At 41.0% G+C, this 17,197-nt stretch overlaps 1 protein-coding gene across 1 annotated transcript; it reads left to right on the forward strand.

Annotated features, from left to right (window-relative positions):
- The first annotated feature begins 491 nt into the window (after positions 1-491).
- On the forward strand, positions 492-16,293 carry agpat2 (1-acylglycerol-3-phosphate O-acyltransferase 2 (lysophosphatidic acid acyltransferase, beta)). Its single transcript, XM_041960187.1, has 6 exons — positions 492-872; positions 8,606-8,739; positions 12,562-12,737; positions 12,942-13,037; positions 14,426-14,498; positions 14,620-16,293. The coding sequence occupies exons 1-6, from the start codon at positions 697-699 to the stop codon at positions 14,775-14,777; spliced, it is 813 nt and encodes a 270-aa protein (XP_041816121.1). The 5' UTR covers positions 492-696; the 3' UTR covers positions 14,778-16,293.
- The last annotated feature ends 904 nt before the right edge of the window (positions 16,294-17,197 follow it).

Genomic DNA, 17,197 nt, shown 5'->3' on the forward strand with positions numbered 1-17,197 from the left:
TAAATCAGGATTAGCAACTGATTGATCCTAATCTTCCAAATCATGTCAAGTAGAGCTCTTCGATTTGAGTGAAACTTCATAGTCAAGGCTACGGGACAGTGTCAGATTATAGCCAAGGATTGGATTATCACTGCTAATCCAATTACATGTGTTGCTCTGTAATCGGCTGTCAAACTGGTCTCATTCTAAGGACAGCCCTGTGGAGGGAGTGAATCCACATGTGTTTATTATAGCAAACTGAAATTTGTATGTTTGGAATTTAGATTAAATATCCTACAAGAGTTATGACTGTGGATACAAATGTGTGAAACTAATGCGTTGACAGTTTATGCTCCCATATAGGTTTTAAAATAATTATGTACTGACAGATTAGTTAGTTTGTTGCTTGTGACATCAGACATAGTGTCTGAGCAACCGGAAATAGAAAAAAATCACAACCGATGACGACTTGACTCCACCTCATGATGCCATTTAGCAACAGATGAGCAACGTTACAGTTCGTTTTGGGAAGACAGGGACAAGCACTGCTATCGCTAGTGTACCCTAACGGAGTACTTGGAGCTGTGTAATGTTCGTCACGGTCGCGGTGCCTCCCTTCGCTCTTGCACCGTGTCGTTAGCTGGGCAGCGTTTTAGCGGCTTCCTCATCCCCACCGCGTGTGTTATCGCTGGCAGTGAGTTTCTGTGGTGGGTCGCTATGGATGTTCTGTGGATGATACCCCTGCTGCTGATCCCGCTCCTGATGTGGACCAGCAGCACGTTTGTTTTTTATTTCAAAAAGTGCTTTTATGTCGCCTGGATGATGTGTTTGGCCCTGGTTACGATTCCTCTGTGTATACTGAAAAGCGGGGGCAGAGACGTTGAAAACATGAGGTGAGTTTGTTTGCATAATAAATGTCGCTCGCGGCGGCGTCTGACAGCTAGCCAACGTTAGCATGCTAGCTGGCAGGCTAGTAGCAGCCATAGTTGATATTTAACATTCAGATTACGCTTGCTAGCAACATAACCGTTTTTAGTCGAGCTAAGTGTTATGTTAACATAAGAGCACTGTAACGTTGAGGATGATTGTAGTCTACCAATGTATGTGACATTTAAAAGGAAAACTAAGCAAAAACCAAATAAATATAGTATGCATATTAATCACACACGCTAACATTAGCCCCTTGACACATTGGCAGATGGAACGTGTTAATGTTAGCTGAAAACAAGAATGCTAACATTAACGTTTAACGTTAAGCTCCTGTTTAGCGAACGAACTCGGGCCATGTTCTGACTATTCCCGCTGTGGGTAAAACAATTCGTCTTTCATGACGATAGTTATCACGTTTTCTCGTAGGAATGTCTGCTTCATCTCCATCCTGTCAAATGCCTGACATTATAAGTTTTAATGAGGGGAGTACATAGCTAAGTATATTACAAGGCTATCATTGTTTTGCTAGCTACTGTGTCAGAGCTGTTGTTTTGATAAAACGGCAGGAATTACGCTTGCTAAATCAGTTCAGTAATTTTGATAACGGATCTGAAACCAGTGCTGCTATATTCACTCAGTTGTCAGTGTGTCTGTTTGAGGTGCACTGTAAATATGCAATCCAGCTCAACAGCCCTGCAGTAAATCCTGCATGAATCTCTTCTTTATCCATGTTTGTTGAAAGTGAATAAGGCATTGATTCAGTTATTGAAGCCAGAGTTGGGTGATCATGGTATTGAATGTTATATTAAAAGGTGGCTCTAATATCTTGTCCACCTATATTAACATATATGTTAGGGGCTGAATATTAAAAACGACTTCAAATTCAATGACATCTAATACAGCAGCACTTACACAGCTACAACTTTCTAATACTGAAAGCGCTGACAATGGCTCTGTGGTAATGACCCCTTGACCTTACCACTGGAGAAACATGTCATTTTATACTTGACACACACACTGGCCAGGTCAACTGATACCTGGATAGAAATGTAGTACGCCTTTAGTGTCAGTGTCCACTAGATGCTGAGGATGGATTGCTGGACATAAATAACTACATTCCAGTAATTACATTGAAGAGTTTGATGCCAGATGGCAAGTTCCCCCCCGATTAGAGTTACCTTACTGAATAGTTATGATGCCCATCTTCAATGCAACCTCACTTGGCCTTGACCTGACAGCAGCCCTGTCAGTAACAAAGTTGAACTTACTGCCTCAGTGCTCTAGGAATAACTGTTTCACAGTCACGTTAGCCACGGTGCTGGTGTCATGTTGCACCAGTGTACCATTCTGTCAACTCAAAGGTTATCTGGACCTGTTGACTGTGACAAAGCGAGTGAATCGGGGTCAAACCTTGCACAGAGAGTGAATAGAGTCTTGGATGCACATTTCACTCGCTAGCCAGCTCTGGCAGAAAGAGTGATTCATCAAGGACAGAGCAGTCCGTCACACACATTTGCTGTCAGACGTGTACACAAAGGCCTAAATTCTGGGGTTGACTGTTTGCTTCACAGCTGACTTAGAGGACATGAATGTAACAATAAACTATGGTGGGACAGAACAGGCCTCCACAGTCAGACACATCTATAGGACTCAAGTTACCATTAATATTGTGCTAGCATTTCCTAAAACACTCCTGTTGGTTTTCAATTTATTGTTGCGTCTACAGACACAGTTTTACCTGTCACTTGTGTGAATGGCTACTTTTGGCAACAGCTCAAACTTTAATTATCAGGTAGGATCTCATGACAACAGATAAGGACACAGGTTTAGTTTCCGTCCCCGCAATTGCTTGAGCTCAGGTTCCATACTGTGTAATGGCTTTTAACATCAGCAGGAGACTACCAGTGTTGCTGTCTGTTTCACTAAGCAGTTGTCACTCAGACTGTTGGGTGACTGACCTTTAAAGCCTACATAGTTTTAAACTACTAATTTTTTTTGTCCCCCCTCTTTCTGAATGAACTAATCCTCGGCTAGGTCATTCTGATCTTGTGACCATGTCCCTGTCTTGAATATGACCTCTGACCCTCAACACGTGAATTAGCTTTGGCACAAGTGGATGGTTTTGTGCAATATTTGTAGGGATAACAGGTCAGGCTCACCTTTTATCCATGAGCAGCCAGGTATCTATCTATGCTGGTAACAGATCAGCTTAAATGTCATTATGCCCTGTAGGTATGAATGGAGCTTATTTATAGACTGATAATGAACCATAGGAAAAGCTTATTGGATTGGTCATAAAAGAATCCAACCAAGGCCATTTCATTCCCCTTGAACAATCTTACAATTGCTGCAACACTGGCAGAGTCATTGCATAACCACTTGCTTTTGCACTAGACACAGAGTGTGTTATCACTGTACTGTTACATTGAAAGATAACCCAAAGCCTATATTCTGGTTTAAAGGTTATGGTGGTTTTACAATAGCAAACAAATCAAATGTATAACGTATGTGCAAGGCAGGCTTAGCCTCAAGTGAGCCATCAGTGAGAGGTGATTGCATCAGGTAGAATGACAAGATAATGAACTCAAGTGATGAGTTCAAGAGCTTTCTAGACTTAAGTGTTTTAATAAAAAAATCCTTGAGTGATTTGTTCATTTGAGATTAACTGGACTCATGTACCCGAACAGTGGCAAATTAAAATAACAAATTTACTGTTTATGTCCAGTAAATGCTCTTTGGTTTTTAGATCCTCAAGTGAATGGGTAAAAAATAACAAGCTCTGTCATCAGGGTTAAATAAAGGCTAATATAATGTAATATGTGCTGCTTTGCTGTTTTCAGTCCAATAATTATAGTGAATGTAACCACAGAGACTTGCCACACCAATCATGGTCATTTAACTTCCTTTCTTTTGGAACAGAATATTGGAAATCAAGAAGGAAATGTTTGATTATTGTGACATTCACTGTTGTGCACTGTCAATAAACATGGAGCCCATTATTTACAACATTCTTGCAGCATGCATTGCGTGGCAAAGCTTGATATATATGATTTACAATGTATAAGCATGCAGCTTTTGAGGTATTTACCTCTGTCTCTAACTCCTAGATAACAAACACAAAAGCAAAATCTATCATGATAGACCCTATGTTACAAGCAGACTGGGAGAAAAGAAGCCATATTAGGACAGCAAAAGAGAAGTTTAAGAAGGGAAATGATTCACTGATAAGGAAGGGACTTGAGGTATTTTGTGAAGTGTGTTTCTGCGGCTGAGACAGATGATGGGGAGTGACTCTGGTGTTTTCCCCGAGAGTGAAGGTCATTCAAGTTGGTGGTGTAGCAGAAGCCAGTTTTAGTGTGCTATGCAGGAAAGATAGATATTTTGTTATCCAAAATTGGCGGTTCAGTTTTGCATTGGAAAATTCTTACCTATGAAAAGCAGGTGCAGATTTGTAACAGTATGAACATTAAGTCATTTCTATGGTAGTCGATATGTGTTTTTTGTTTTTTTTTTGTGCAAGTATTCTTATTTTTAATATTTATCACACAAAGACAGTCAGTAAATCAGAGACAGACAGGAAATATGCCCCTGGCTGGACTCCAACCTCAGACATTGCAGTTGTGTGGTATGCGCCTAGATCATCAGGCTACTGCGACACCCAAAAAAGTCATGTTCAAAGAAAATATTTGTTCCAGGATCACTACATTTCAGTTCATTTTGTTGAGCTGTCTAATCTTGCCGAGTAGATTATATTATTACATTTGAATGTGTTGGATGAACGTTTCACACAGGGAGAGGCAGTGACCTGATCACATGGAGCAGTGGACACTTTGTTGTGTGTGTGGTCCCTGATAGGGGGGGGTCAAAACCAGAGCGGACACTTTCCCTTTTGTGTTAAGACTGTGGTCTGTAATTGCTACACTTGGTCGGGTCCTTATTAGGTTTGGGTATTACAGCAATTAAAGCTGTATTCAAATAATTGAAGAAGGAAACTCTGTTAGACCAGTGAAGCATGATGACTAAAAATATAAGAAGCAGAATCCCAGCTGTCCTAAAAGGTGATGTAGAACTCTTGGAGGGGATCCCATCCCTTCCTGGATACTTTCTTCTCTTCATAACAACTAATGTCTTTCTCAGCTGAATCAGAGTAAGAGGTTTATCAAGAATCATCTTCTTGCTCAATGGTGGGAAGTAGGGATGTCAGGTTTGGTTTATTTTGCTTTCAGCAGCCCAACAGCCATTAACTGATAATTAACTGGTTAATGTTACTCTGAGGGCCACGCTGGACTGCATCTCCCAGTCAGTCGTGTCCTGGAAGATTTCAATGTCCTGGAGCTGGGTTTTCCCATGTTTTTGTGTCTAAGTGACTGATGGGGGCAGTCATTTTTGAAATTGACGACATTCTGGAAAGTATCCCTACAGAGGTACCTTTTTGTTAAAGAGTAAGAAACAGAAACAGACGCTGTATCACTCTGGTCAAAGCCACCAGACTCCATTTTCAAAAACAATCATTTTATCATCATAAAACACTTCATTCAAACTCAACAGAAACAAAATGAAACTCACCAAAAGCATCTTGGTTTGTCATTAGTGTCCCACTGCTGAAATAAACCCCTAATTCACAGAATCTGGAAAGGAGCAAGAGAAAGGGCAGACATCAGAGGAGCAGCGGGGAAAAGCATTGTGTAGAGCGGATATATTCACATTTTACTCTGGAATTATTTTCAGCAGACATGACCAGAAGGACTTAATTATGTCAAACTTCAACAGATTATCCCAGGAAAAAAATCACTATTTGCCAGAAACTGTGCTCTCAGTCAGCATTGATGCACTGACAGGTAGTCGTGCTGTAGCTTTCGTTTGTGTCAGCGGTCAGAGCTCGACTTTTAGCTCATCCTCCTTCTCCTGAAAGTTTTTTTTTCAATGCATTTAGTCACAGTAGCTCTCAATGGCACATACATAACATACTCAGGCTCTAGGTACCAAACCAGTTCTTTGAATCCCTCACTCTGCACCACACTGATTGCTGCTTACGGGTCTCAATTATATGGCATACCAACTGGGTGATGGCCTCGGACTGGAATGCATCACACTGTTTGTGTGTGCATGCTAATTAACATGCCTAACCAGTCAAAAATATTCAGAGTTAACCACTTACATCCCCTTTTTTCCCCCTGTCAACAGATTTGTTTTTTGCATTGACTTATTGTCAAGACCAGTCATGTTGCCTGGTCTAGTGTGATAAAGGTAAAAAGTGTAAGCAATAGTTGTATCTTTTAAGCATCCTTTGATTGCACAACAAAAGATCTGAGGGTGATCCCCTGTGCCATCATTAGCTACAATAAAATCCCTAAAAGTTGTCCTGAAATGTCCACAGAAGTCGTTATTTTTCAAGCCATCGTGTAGCTCTCCTTTGAGTTTGATCTCTGAAATAATGACACTGGTCAGAGGGAGAGCTGGGCAAAATATCACAAAAATGTATATGAGAGAATAAATTGGCAGATGATAATAGATCTAGGACTGTTCTGCATGTGGATAAAAAGAAAGTCAAAGGATTGCTGTACTCTGCCTTTTCGGGGAGGTTGATAATGTGAATATTGTCTGTGCGGACTCTGTCTTTCAGCTCATATTCCTTCTACATCTGTTGTCCTGAAAGTTTCCTTCCATTTTTGTCAGATGTGTGGTTGAACCTATCTGGTCTGCTTTAAGATTTTGGACTTAATGTAGGTTCTTTGTAACTGTAGCTTTGATGCTCCAGCTGATCTTCAAATTTTACGTATTGATATTCGATGAACGTTTGTTTCTCCTTCAGTGCTGAGGCTAGCGTGGATGAAAGGTTAGCTTGTGCGTGCCATGTTTCTCGTCACTGTTTGACAACTCTTGACTAGACTTACTTCAGCCATCTTTCAGCTCAGTTCATCCTGCTGGACACAAAAAATTTGTTAAAGCTGATTTTTTTAAAAAAAACTGTAGGCTGAAAGTTAGGCGCTCTTGCCAGCAGGCCATGTGACCCCCCCCTCCGATTGCAAGTATAAAGTGAATCGAAGGTTCAGCACAGATTTGCGAAGCGCTCCTCATTTACATAATCCCCCTTTCTCACAGTTCAAACGGCCCTTAATTTAACATACATTTTATAATGTATATCTGTTATACTTCTATCGTTGGCTCCAAGAGGGAAAAGAGGTTAGTCCTGATGAAATGATAATCAGATAATGGCTAGGAGAGCTAAGTAGCTAATTGTAGTGTGGGATTGGCCTGGACATAAAATACCAAAGCTCTCTTTCCAGCCTTACACATCAGCAGCCATATTCAGTGTGTCAGAGATTAGAAATTGTATTGAATGAACATGTTTTAGGGACCAGAGAGAAAATATCATGGATATGAGTGCTGGAATGGACTTGAAAGCCTGTGAACCTGCATGATCAGATCGTGACACAGATAATCTCACCCAGGAGCTGATTGCTTTGTATCATATTGAAACTTTTCCAAGCCAGGGAAGAGCTCACCTTGGATGTGTCTTAACTGAGTTTGGAACTGTTATCTTCTTTGTCTCTACAAAGGTCGACTTTTATAGGTCTCAAAAGATAAAACCTGAACAGAAAGGATATAGATAGTATGCAAAAATGTGTTTTTATGTTTATTAGGTTTGAGAATATTTAACTTATTCCTGAACAGGTTTGGACAGTACTTGAGGCCTCATTAAGCAACTTGATATTAGCATAAGATCAAACGACTGTGTAACCTGTAAGTATCACTCATTGTGTCAGAATCACAGAAAATAGACATTAAACTTCAAACCACACATATGGTAACGTTAGCAACTATCTGGTTAAGAGTTGGTCATCTAGCAACAAGCTTCTTTCTCAGGTGTCGATGGAGACCTAACCAACTATTTAGTGGTTCCATCTCAGGTGTGAGGATTTGATGCTTTGAATTGAACTCAACGAAATAAAGTTGAAGACATCAGGTTGAGGTGTTCAGAAATGATTTATCATTCTAAATTATTACAGGCGTTTCCTCTATTTTCTGCCATGTTTTAGGAAATAATGATAAATTGAGGAAGTAATTGGCATATTAATCATTAAAGTGTTAAAATTGAATACATTTTTATTTGACCAAATATTTAAAAAAGCATAAAATTTTCATTTACCCCACTTTCTGAAGATGGACCAAACAAGAAGCAAAATCCTGCCTTGCCCCTCCACTACTATGAATTTTCACTCTACTTTTATTAGTATTTAGAATAGATCCAGAAAAATTATTGTATTGATTTGATATGAGACCCAAGACTGGCAGCATGAAGTTTCATTGGGAAGTCATACCTTTGATTTCATGTTTTCCTCTACACAGGCAGATGGTAAGCATTTCTTTCTCAAAGCTTATTGGAGCGTTGTTCTTACCGCAGGCAGTTATTTAACCAACCAAGAAACAAACAACACTAATGGGGACGTTGTACATGGTTAATCTACCAGATCTTTTGTATTTTACGACAGTCATGACTATTTTGTCTCATTTAGGTCACATTTTTAAATATCTGAGCTGGCATCCCGAGTATTTAACAGGTTTAATACCATCCACTTCCAACCTTTCAGTGTAGGGCTCTGGTTAATAATATGCAGCCTACATGGTATGCTCACATGCCTGTGAACAGTAACCTATACTTATTCAGGTCTGTAATTAACCTTTCTCCCCTCAGGATTATCCGCTTCATGGTTCGTCATGTGAAGTATTTCCTGGGTCTTCGATTTGACGTGAGCGGCTGGGAGCATCTGCAGACAGAGGGACCCTATGTCATCATCTCCAACCACCAGAGCTCCCTGGATGTTTTGGGTGGGTACTGCACTGCATCAAGATAAACATTTTTGACATTTTCACCCTCAAATGACTCTCGTCAACCTGCAGAAAACTTTGATTGCATGCAGTCCATACACATTTGCACAGTGATGCATTTGGATCTGAAATGAAACAATGACTATGATGGCTGTCAGCTTTAGTTTCAGGGAGTTAACATCAGTATTCTGTTCACGTTGACCTTATTATTAGCTAGATTTCATTTGAAATTTAACTGAATTTCAAGAAAATCAGCAGAAGAAAATGCAACTTTTCCACCCACTACCATTATGTGATTGTTAGGAGTTTGTTCATCGAGATAAACAGCTGGCGCCCTTATTTGCCAGTCAGATGCCATTAAAACACTGCAGAAGAAGAGGACTCAACAGCCAAAACTCAGGGAAAAACAGTGAATTCATTTGAGGACCGTTACAGCCTCCTCATTGCTCTACACAAGTCAACATTGCTGCCAACATCTGAACTTCTGTTAAATGTTTTCCTGCATAATTATGATTTAATTTCATTTTAGTTTTAAAGTGAGGCTGAAACAGTGTTGAGAGGTTAAGAATCGCATCAAGTCTCATCTATTTTTCTGCACTGACTAAAATATTTTGTTGGTTCATATTAATAATTATGCAGGATGTTTCTGCAAATTGCTGCTTTTCCTCACCACTTATTTTTGTTGTTTGTGGTTATGAACTCAAATGAGATCAGATTTACTGAAGTGTACTTTCAGCTCTTCACCCTGAGCAATTCGACACCAGATGTGGCACACTCATAGAGATTTTTGGACATTGTAGTTGAAGGAGCGGCAGTCCTCTGCAGTAGATGCAGGAGTCGCAGATGAAAGAAGTGTACTGCTGTGCTGGTTAAACACTGACATTCGGGATTTCTGAATCCTGAATATACATGTGGGATACCTGAATCTCCACTCCCTGGACAAGCTGCTACTGCTCAATGGTATTAATTAAATATTATTCTGTCTTTGCTGCCCTGTGCTTCATGAAAATCTGGTGAATCTTTCCAGGCCAGTTTGCATTTTCAAGCTATCAGGGAAAACAAGGGGAGGCAGAATGTGTCTTTAAATGTGAATGTTGGATGTCACAGAGTGAAAGTTTTTAAGTTGTCAGTCAATTTAAGAAGTCTGCTGAACTTTTATTCTGCCGCATGTTGACATCCCACCTCAAGCTTGTGTGAGCGTGATGCTGCGCAGAGCATGTCTATACTCCCTTATTTGGATTCTGCAGGATTTTAATGAAGGTCTCAGCCGCGGACTGCGGAAATACTGAATCCTGCTTTGAGAATGCACTGACTGCTGACCTGGATGAGCTCACTGACACTGTGACACAGGAAACCGTCCCCTCACGCTGTTGACAATTAACAACTGCGTGATGACCTGAATGTACAATATTTTACTGTAGAGTTGATAGGCGCAGACACACACCCCTGACCTGCTCCCACTCAAACTATGTCCTCATGAAGTCAGCTAATTCAGAAAAACACAGTTTATATGTGACAATAATTAGAGTCCATCATTTAAAAAAAAAAATGGCCCTGCGCGATTTACTTCCTGCATCGGTTGAGAAAGTTCAACCTTCAGTCTGATCTCTGATCATTATGCCAAATGTACACAGCATCCAGCTGCATCATGTCCCATCGGCGTCGCCTTCCGGCTGTGCTCTGGTTCAGTTGCGGCTGTGTTGCAGTATCAGTGTCGACTGGTAGCATTTTTGAAGGGAAGCGTCTGTTCTTCAGCAATACTGTAGTTGTATTTCTGACATTTTTCATGTCTTTACAAGCATTAATACATGTTTGCAGCTTTTAAAATGTGATAGAAGATATGCTACACACACACATACAGAGTCAAATTCACAGTCAAATTTCATACTCATTTGGTTGAAGACTGAATTGTGTAAAAAATATGTAAAAGAGAATAACCAAATTGCGAATTTTGCTGAATTAAAACGCGACATTTCTGGTTTGGATCAGTCTGGTTTGGATCAGCCACCGTGCCTACACATCCAGAATTTAATATCACACATCCAAACGTTAAACTCCTTATTCGAGGAAGAACCACCTTTCCTGGGTTTGGTTGCTAAGACAGACTGCAGTGTCACAATAGCCTGCTATAACTGGGACAAATGTAAGATTACACCAGCTTTGTGGTGACAAAGGGGTTTTTACAAAGTGGAGAATGAATTGCAGCAAAGCACCGTGCAACCACATAGATTTATTTTAACATGCTTTGTTTTGATTTGGCACAGACGGCCATAGAAGAACACACTGAACAATGCCTGCCGCAAAATAAAAAACTCACATCACTGGCCTCACAGGACCCACTCTGAATTAAAAGCTGATTATAAGTGTACCATTTAAAGTGTGTAGTCTGAGTTAAGAGCATGTTGTCTCTTGGTGTCTATGACTTTTGCATGTGCGGACATGTCTTTTAGCTCCTTCGTCTTGGTCCCAAGTGTTGAGGATGCTCATTTAGCAGAGGTATGTTTTCTCTCCATCAGTGTCAGGCAGAGTGTTTTTCAGTGCCGCTGAGTGATGAGGGCAGGCTCGAGGCCAGGATAGTGACAGCAGGGGCAGAGCTAGGCATCTAATTAGCACGGAGAAAACTCAGCATGAATCTGATTTGGCGTCCAAGTTGCCATGCCAACTGCTACACCCAGCCATTAATAGCTGCTCATCCCAGAGCTCATGTGATACGATAAGGAAGTGCTAATTGTAGTCACGTTATGCTACTTCCAAAATAAAAATGATATAAATAGATCAATAAATAAGTCATTTTTTATGATTTTCCACTCTAGTATACCACATCTACTGTCTCTGCTGTTTCCTATGCTGCTCTGCCTTCAGCACAAGCTGCCTTTGCGCAAAGGTTAATCATACGTGTCTGATTGCACAATGCAATCGCTATTCATGGAGATAACTCCCATCAATAAAGTCCAATTTCTTCCCTAGTGTGACATGCGTTACATCAGCAGACTTTATACATGATGAAATCCAGGTTTTGACAAGGCCTTAGAGAGATAAGATGGAACGGCCAAAGCTCATCCCAAACTGGAAGTTGCATTTAGTCATCTGGTTTGCTAATTTATATGTTAGAGACTTCTTTCAACACCCCTGAGAGACCCCATATTTCAAGATGTCACTCATTTATTCTTGTTCATTTTTTCCCGGACAAGCGTTTCATTTCAGTGGAAAATGCTTCAAATTTAGAAAAATAAATGACTAAAAAACAAACCGATTATGATATAATTCAGGCTTGAATGGCGATATTAAAGCAAGCAAACTGGCTGTTAGCATAGAAGCTAGATGCCTATGTGAACAAAACTACAGATTTCCTTAACATTCATCTGAAATTGCAGAAGTAATAATTAAGCTTTTTATTAACCTTAAAGTTTTAAAATGATAAACTGTGAATGGGAAATTGCATTTATCAGAGTGTTTACTTGTGTTTGCTGCACTATTTCTGGTCACTGTTTTAGTAACAGAGTTCCTAGATTTTTATTTGTTATTAAGGAATTTTTCGAGTAACGTGAGAAATTTTGGCTTCGCTTCAAACTCCAAGCACTTTAATGTCCTGGTTTTGCTGCTACTTGTGATTTACATGCTAGAAAACTAATCTTATCCATTCATTGGGTCTTATGTCTCATGCTCATGGTCACATTCTGCACTCACTCACTCATGAATGACTTTAATTGGAAATAATGTATCACAGCACCTTTTAGTTAATAGTAGTGGTTCTTACTGACACATTGTTAAAAATAAAACACTGTACACTAAAGGGTGAGCTTCTTATCCTCTGTTCCTCAGGTCTGATGGAGATCTTACCAGACCGCTGCACCATGATTGCTAAGAAGGAGTTGATCTACGCCGGCACAGTGGGTCTCATTTGCTGGCTGGGTGGCATCGTCTTTATCAACCGCAAGAAGACAAGCGATGCCAAAAGTGTCATGGCTGACGCTGCCCAAACCATGTTGGACGACCAGGTAATCTGTCGGCGTAGGATACGGTTTTATCAGTGATGATAGAAGGTGAACTGAATTTAGTCAGAAGTCAGAGTAAGTTGATGCTTTGTTATTTGTGGTTTTCTTTGCTTTCGCACTTAATCTGTCACAAAGTTACGGTTTTTGACACATCGGGGATGACATGGGAGGATTAAATCGCCTTTTTTTGTCCTTTGACCTCCACAGATTCGTCTGTGGGTGTTCCCCGAGGGAACGCGAAACCAGAGAGGCGACCTGCTGCCCTTCAAAAAAGGAGCTTTCCACCTGGCAGTGCAGGCACAAGTCAGTGCTTAAAATTCACTTTCCTTCCTCTTTTTCTTTTCTCTGTGTAAGCTATCCACGTCCTATCCGTACATGAGAATTAAGTCAATATTCCATGCACTGTAACGTACACGCTCATCATGTTCATTCACTTAACCCTGCTGGCAACAAGGCCTGTGATGATACTGGCTGTGTTCCAGCAGACTTGTGCCAGCTTTTGACTCCTAACCGAGAGAGAAAAGGGTGACGTTGCCAGCAATGTGCTGTTTCTAGACACACGGGGGAGCTAGCAACCTTAGATGGTACGAGGCAACATTATGATTTAACCTTAGCCAATGTACAGATGATGACATTCATATACAACACTGAATCAGGCAAGGAATGCTTCGAAAAGATCAGAGTAGTTTGGTCTGTTTTAACATTCATTGTGATATTTGTTTTGGTCTTCTCTGTGTATGATGCAACTTCTCCCGAAACTCCTAACAACAAATGATAAGAGGGAGGGCGCAGCTCCCGCCACAGAATGACTCCAAAGTAACCGTCGGTTCAGCTGTGTGCGTTTATGAGCTTTATCTCTGCGTGCATGCAGGTGGGAGGTCTCTGTTCATGAGCTGATGTTTTGTAGCACACACTCCGGGTCAGACAGGTGGAATGAATTAAAAAAGCATTATTGCTGAGTGAGATCTGGCGAGAAACTACAACTTAGTTCACCCCAAGCTGCTAAAGATTGATATCAGTTTGTTTCAGATCTGCACGGAGGCCGAGAGGCTGCAAAAATAAAAACCTGCTGCTCCTGATTAACAAACACGGTCATGTTTTCTACTACAAATAGCACAAACAGACGTCTTCAATTTTGAATGGCTGCGCACGTGTTGGCGTGAGGTAGCGGAATAACTTCATTTGAGCTCTGCAGAATACAATCTTGTGTTTTGGTTTTCCCTGTTGGCTTTGCTGTACACTTGAGACTATTCCTGTGTGAACGTAGACTATTTCTATCTTTCCGTGTTTGCTTCTGCCGAGTTAGAGCGCAGCCTTTCCATTTGTACCCAGCCGGCCAGATTGAGTGGAAGCAGGACAGCCCCCAGGGGGAGCCACGTTTGGCTCAGCCAGTCGTGTTGAAGGGCCACTCGGGGGGCCTCGAGAGAGCAACTCGGCCTCTATTAGCAGCAGTGGAGGAGATGGAGATAGCTAGCGTGGCGCTGATTGTGTGTGTGAGAGAGAGAATGTGATGTTGGTTTAGTCGAGCATTTCTGTCGGTTTGTTTCTCATCTTTTGGCTCGCTTTGGAGAAAGAAAATGCTCAAATGTAAAGAGCCAGATTACTTAAGATTTGTGCTCTCAACACGAAAGTTAAGAGTGATGAAAATTTGCAGAAGTGTGTTTGATCGTCTTTCCTGTGTTGTTTTTCAGGTACCCATCATACCCGTCGTCTTTTCCTCCTACAGCAACTTCTACCTACGGAAAGAAAAGCAGTTCAAATCAGGTAACGGCGCCTGATTATCCTCGATTTTCCCACATTTTTTGTCCTCATGTGTGTTTTGTGTGCAAAAAGCTGCTTGATGTTCCGCGAGACTTCTGACAGCGAAGTTTTTCTGGCTCCGCAGGGACCATCAGATTGAAGATCCTTCCAAAGATCGAGACAAAGGGAATGACGTCAGAGGATATATCATCCCTCTCTGAAAAGTCCTTCAACCTGATGCGCTCTGCCTTCTTGAACATCTCTGACTCCGTAACCCAGAGCAACGGGCCGCTGAGGCACTGAACATTTACCATGCTCCCGCCTCTTTTTCTCCTTTGTCCCTGTCTGAGACCCGTTCCTCCCCCAGACCTCCCCACTCTCCCCAGGTTGTCCCATCACCTGGCCAGGAAACAACATGACACAGGTCTCTTGTCATGAAATCTCTTCTTGTCTAGTTGACGCCTGGTCCAGTCCGCCTCTGGCCTGACCATACAGCACAGTCAGTCCCGACCCTCACTGTGTCTGCAGCAGCATCGGCAGCAGCGCTGCTCTGCACGCCGTGAGCGGAGTGACGGACGGCAAGCCAAACAGTATGGATGTGTGTTGTTCTTCATGCATGCCTTTTGGATGGCTCTGTCCACCTTCATCGTTGCTTTGATCTCTGGCTTTGGAAGCCTGGCTTTATTATTGTCTTATTTTATCACCGTTTTGTACTTTTCTTTTGGCCTTTTTCTCCCTCTTTTTTTCTCTGTCTGCCTTCTGCTTAGCAGATTTGCATTTTCTCTTTTCTGCTCATAACTTTCTGGATATTCACATGTTCCTCTCATGCTGCCTTTGTTTTATTTTTCCTTGGACACACAAATACATGCACACACACACACACATTCAAAGTGCCCCATCTCCTTCCTTCCTTTCCTTTTAGTGTGTTCTCCCCCTTTCTGCATTCCAGTCTCTTGCCTAAAGACAAAGGGAGCGGGGTCTCCACGAGCGGTGGAGTGCGTGGAGGTGAGAGGTTGACAGTGGTCGACCGTGGACTTCTTTGGTTCTGTCTCTTTGAATTCAACTCTATATCCACATTGGCTCTTCAACTCAATGACCAATAGGTCCATGACATACTTCATGATGTCAGAAAGCAAGGAATTCAAGGTTACAAGATACAGAGTGTAACAATAGCACCCATCTGTACTGATTTAATGGACTTAAGCGGACTGATCAGTTTTCAATGTTGTGCATAGTTGGTGTATCATTGTGCATTCTTTCAGTTTGTCTCTGCAGAAGATTAGAAGCAACCTGGCAGCATTGAGCAGCAAGTGTCTTCTCGCTTTGTTCTTTATTTATTTCTACATCAGTTAATTTTGTTTTTGTTTTTTTTTCACACATTTTTGCTCCTCAGACGGAACTCACAAGTGAACCTATTTAAGATGTGTCAAAAAGGTGATTTCATATGTTGTGCAATGTCAAACAGTTTTTTAGCATTACTGTTCCAAAGTGCAAGCTACCTGCTGTGCCATGACAGAGTGTTTTTGGGAAGTTTCAGATGTTAGCCCGTGATTATCTCACTATGAGCCGCTTAGTGAGTCAACCAATGACTGGTTTCACTTTACCAATGATAGAAGATAGTTCTTGCTGTAAGGAGGAAGGTGACACGTGTAGAATTGTGACTGATTTTATTTGTTCTGATTAACTTCTCAGATTACTAACAAACCTACTCAAGTCTACATCTCAGACGAGTGTAAGGGTTGTCCCTGTTTGTGTTTTTGAAGTCATTATTAAAGTGAATAACACTGTTTTAGTGAGTAAAAAGTTATTACCTAACCTCATAGGACAGGCATGTCCAAACTATTCCATAAAGGGCCGTGTGGCTGCAGGTTTTTGTTCCAACCAAGGAGGAGCACACCAGGCCAACCAATCAACATCAAGGGATCATTAGTTATCAGCTGAAGACTGAGATCAGCTGATTAATTGATTCCAGCCTGGTGTGCTCCTCCTTGGTTGGAACGAAAACCTGCAGCCACACGGCCCTTTATGGAATAGTTTGGACATGGCTGTCATAGGAGAATATTAGATTATTTAAAATGTGGAAATTTTGGCCTTAAGTTTGATCGGGTTGTTATTGTTGCTCTTGATCTATAATTTATGTTTTATAATAAGTATGACAACAACAACTTCCTCCCAGATGGAGCTGACAGAGCTGTTTTTAGTTTACATGCAGGTCTTAAATTTGACATCGCTCACTGCCTTTACGCTGTTTGCAAAATCACTTATTTTGCCGTTTTTGTCCCTGAGAATGTAATTCAGCATTCAGGATATTGCATCTTATTCTATTTGATGAAGTTATTGTATTAATGTGGGATGTTTTCTTGCATACAGCTGGCATCAAATCCAGAAATGTATTTATTTGACGATTAAATGTTTAATTTAGACTGAACTGTTGTGTGCACAACCCTGAGGAGATCACCTTGTGAATGGATTTATCAATGCTAAGCCTGTACGCTGCTGTTCATAGTTGAGTGCAACAGTAGTTTTAGTGACGCCTGCTGGGCTCGCGGCTTTAAGTACACGTGATGGTCAAGATTTCATTTATATTTGAGGACAATATAGAATATATGCCCCTACTAATTCTAATTAATCAAATTCTGTATTTTTTCTGAATTTAAATATATTTATTGAACTTTTCTTATCTGGAAGAGTCGATTTTACCTTTGCAGCAAGTGGTTTGAATG

The sequence above is a fragment of the Chelmon rostratus genome, chromosome 19 (assembly GCF_017976325.1).
Source record: "Chelmon rostratus isolate fCheRos1 chromosome 19, fCheRos1.pri, whole genome shotgun sequence".
In the NCBI taxonomy this organism is placed as follows: domain Eukaryota; kingdom Metazoa; phylum Chordata; class Actinopteri; order Chaetodontiformes; family Chaetodontidae; genus Chelmon; species Chelmon rostratus.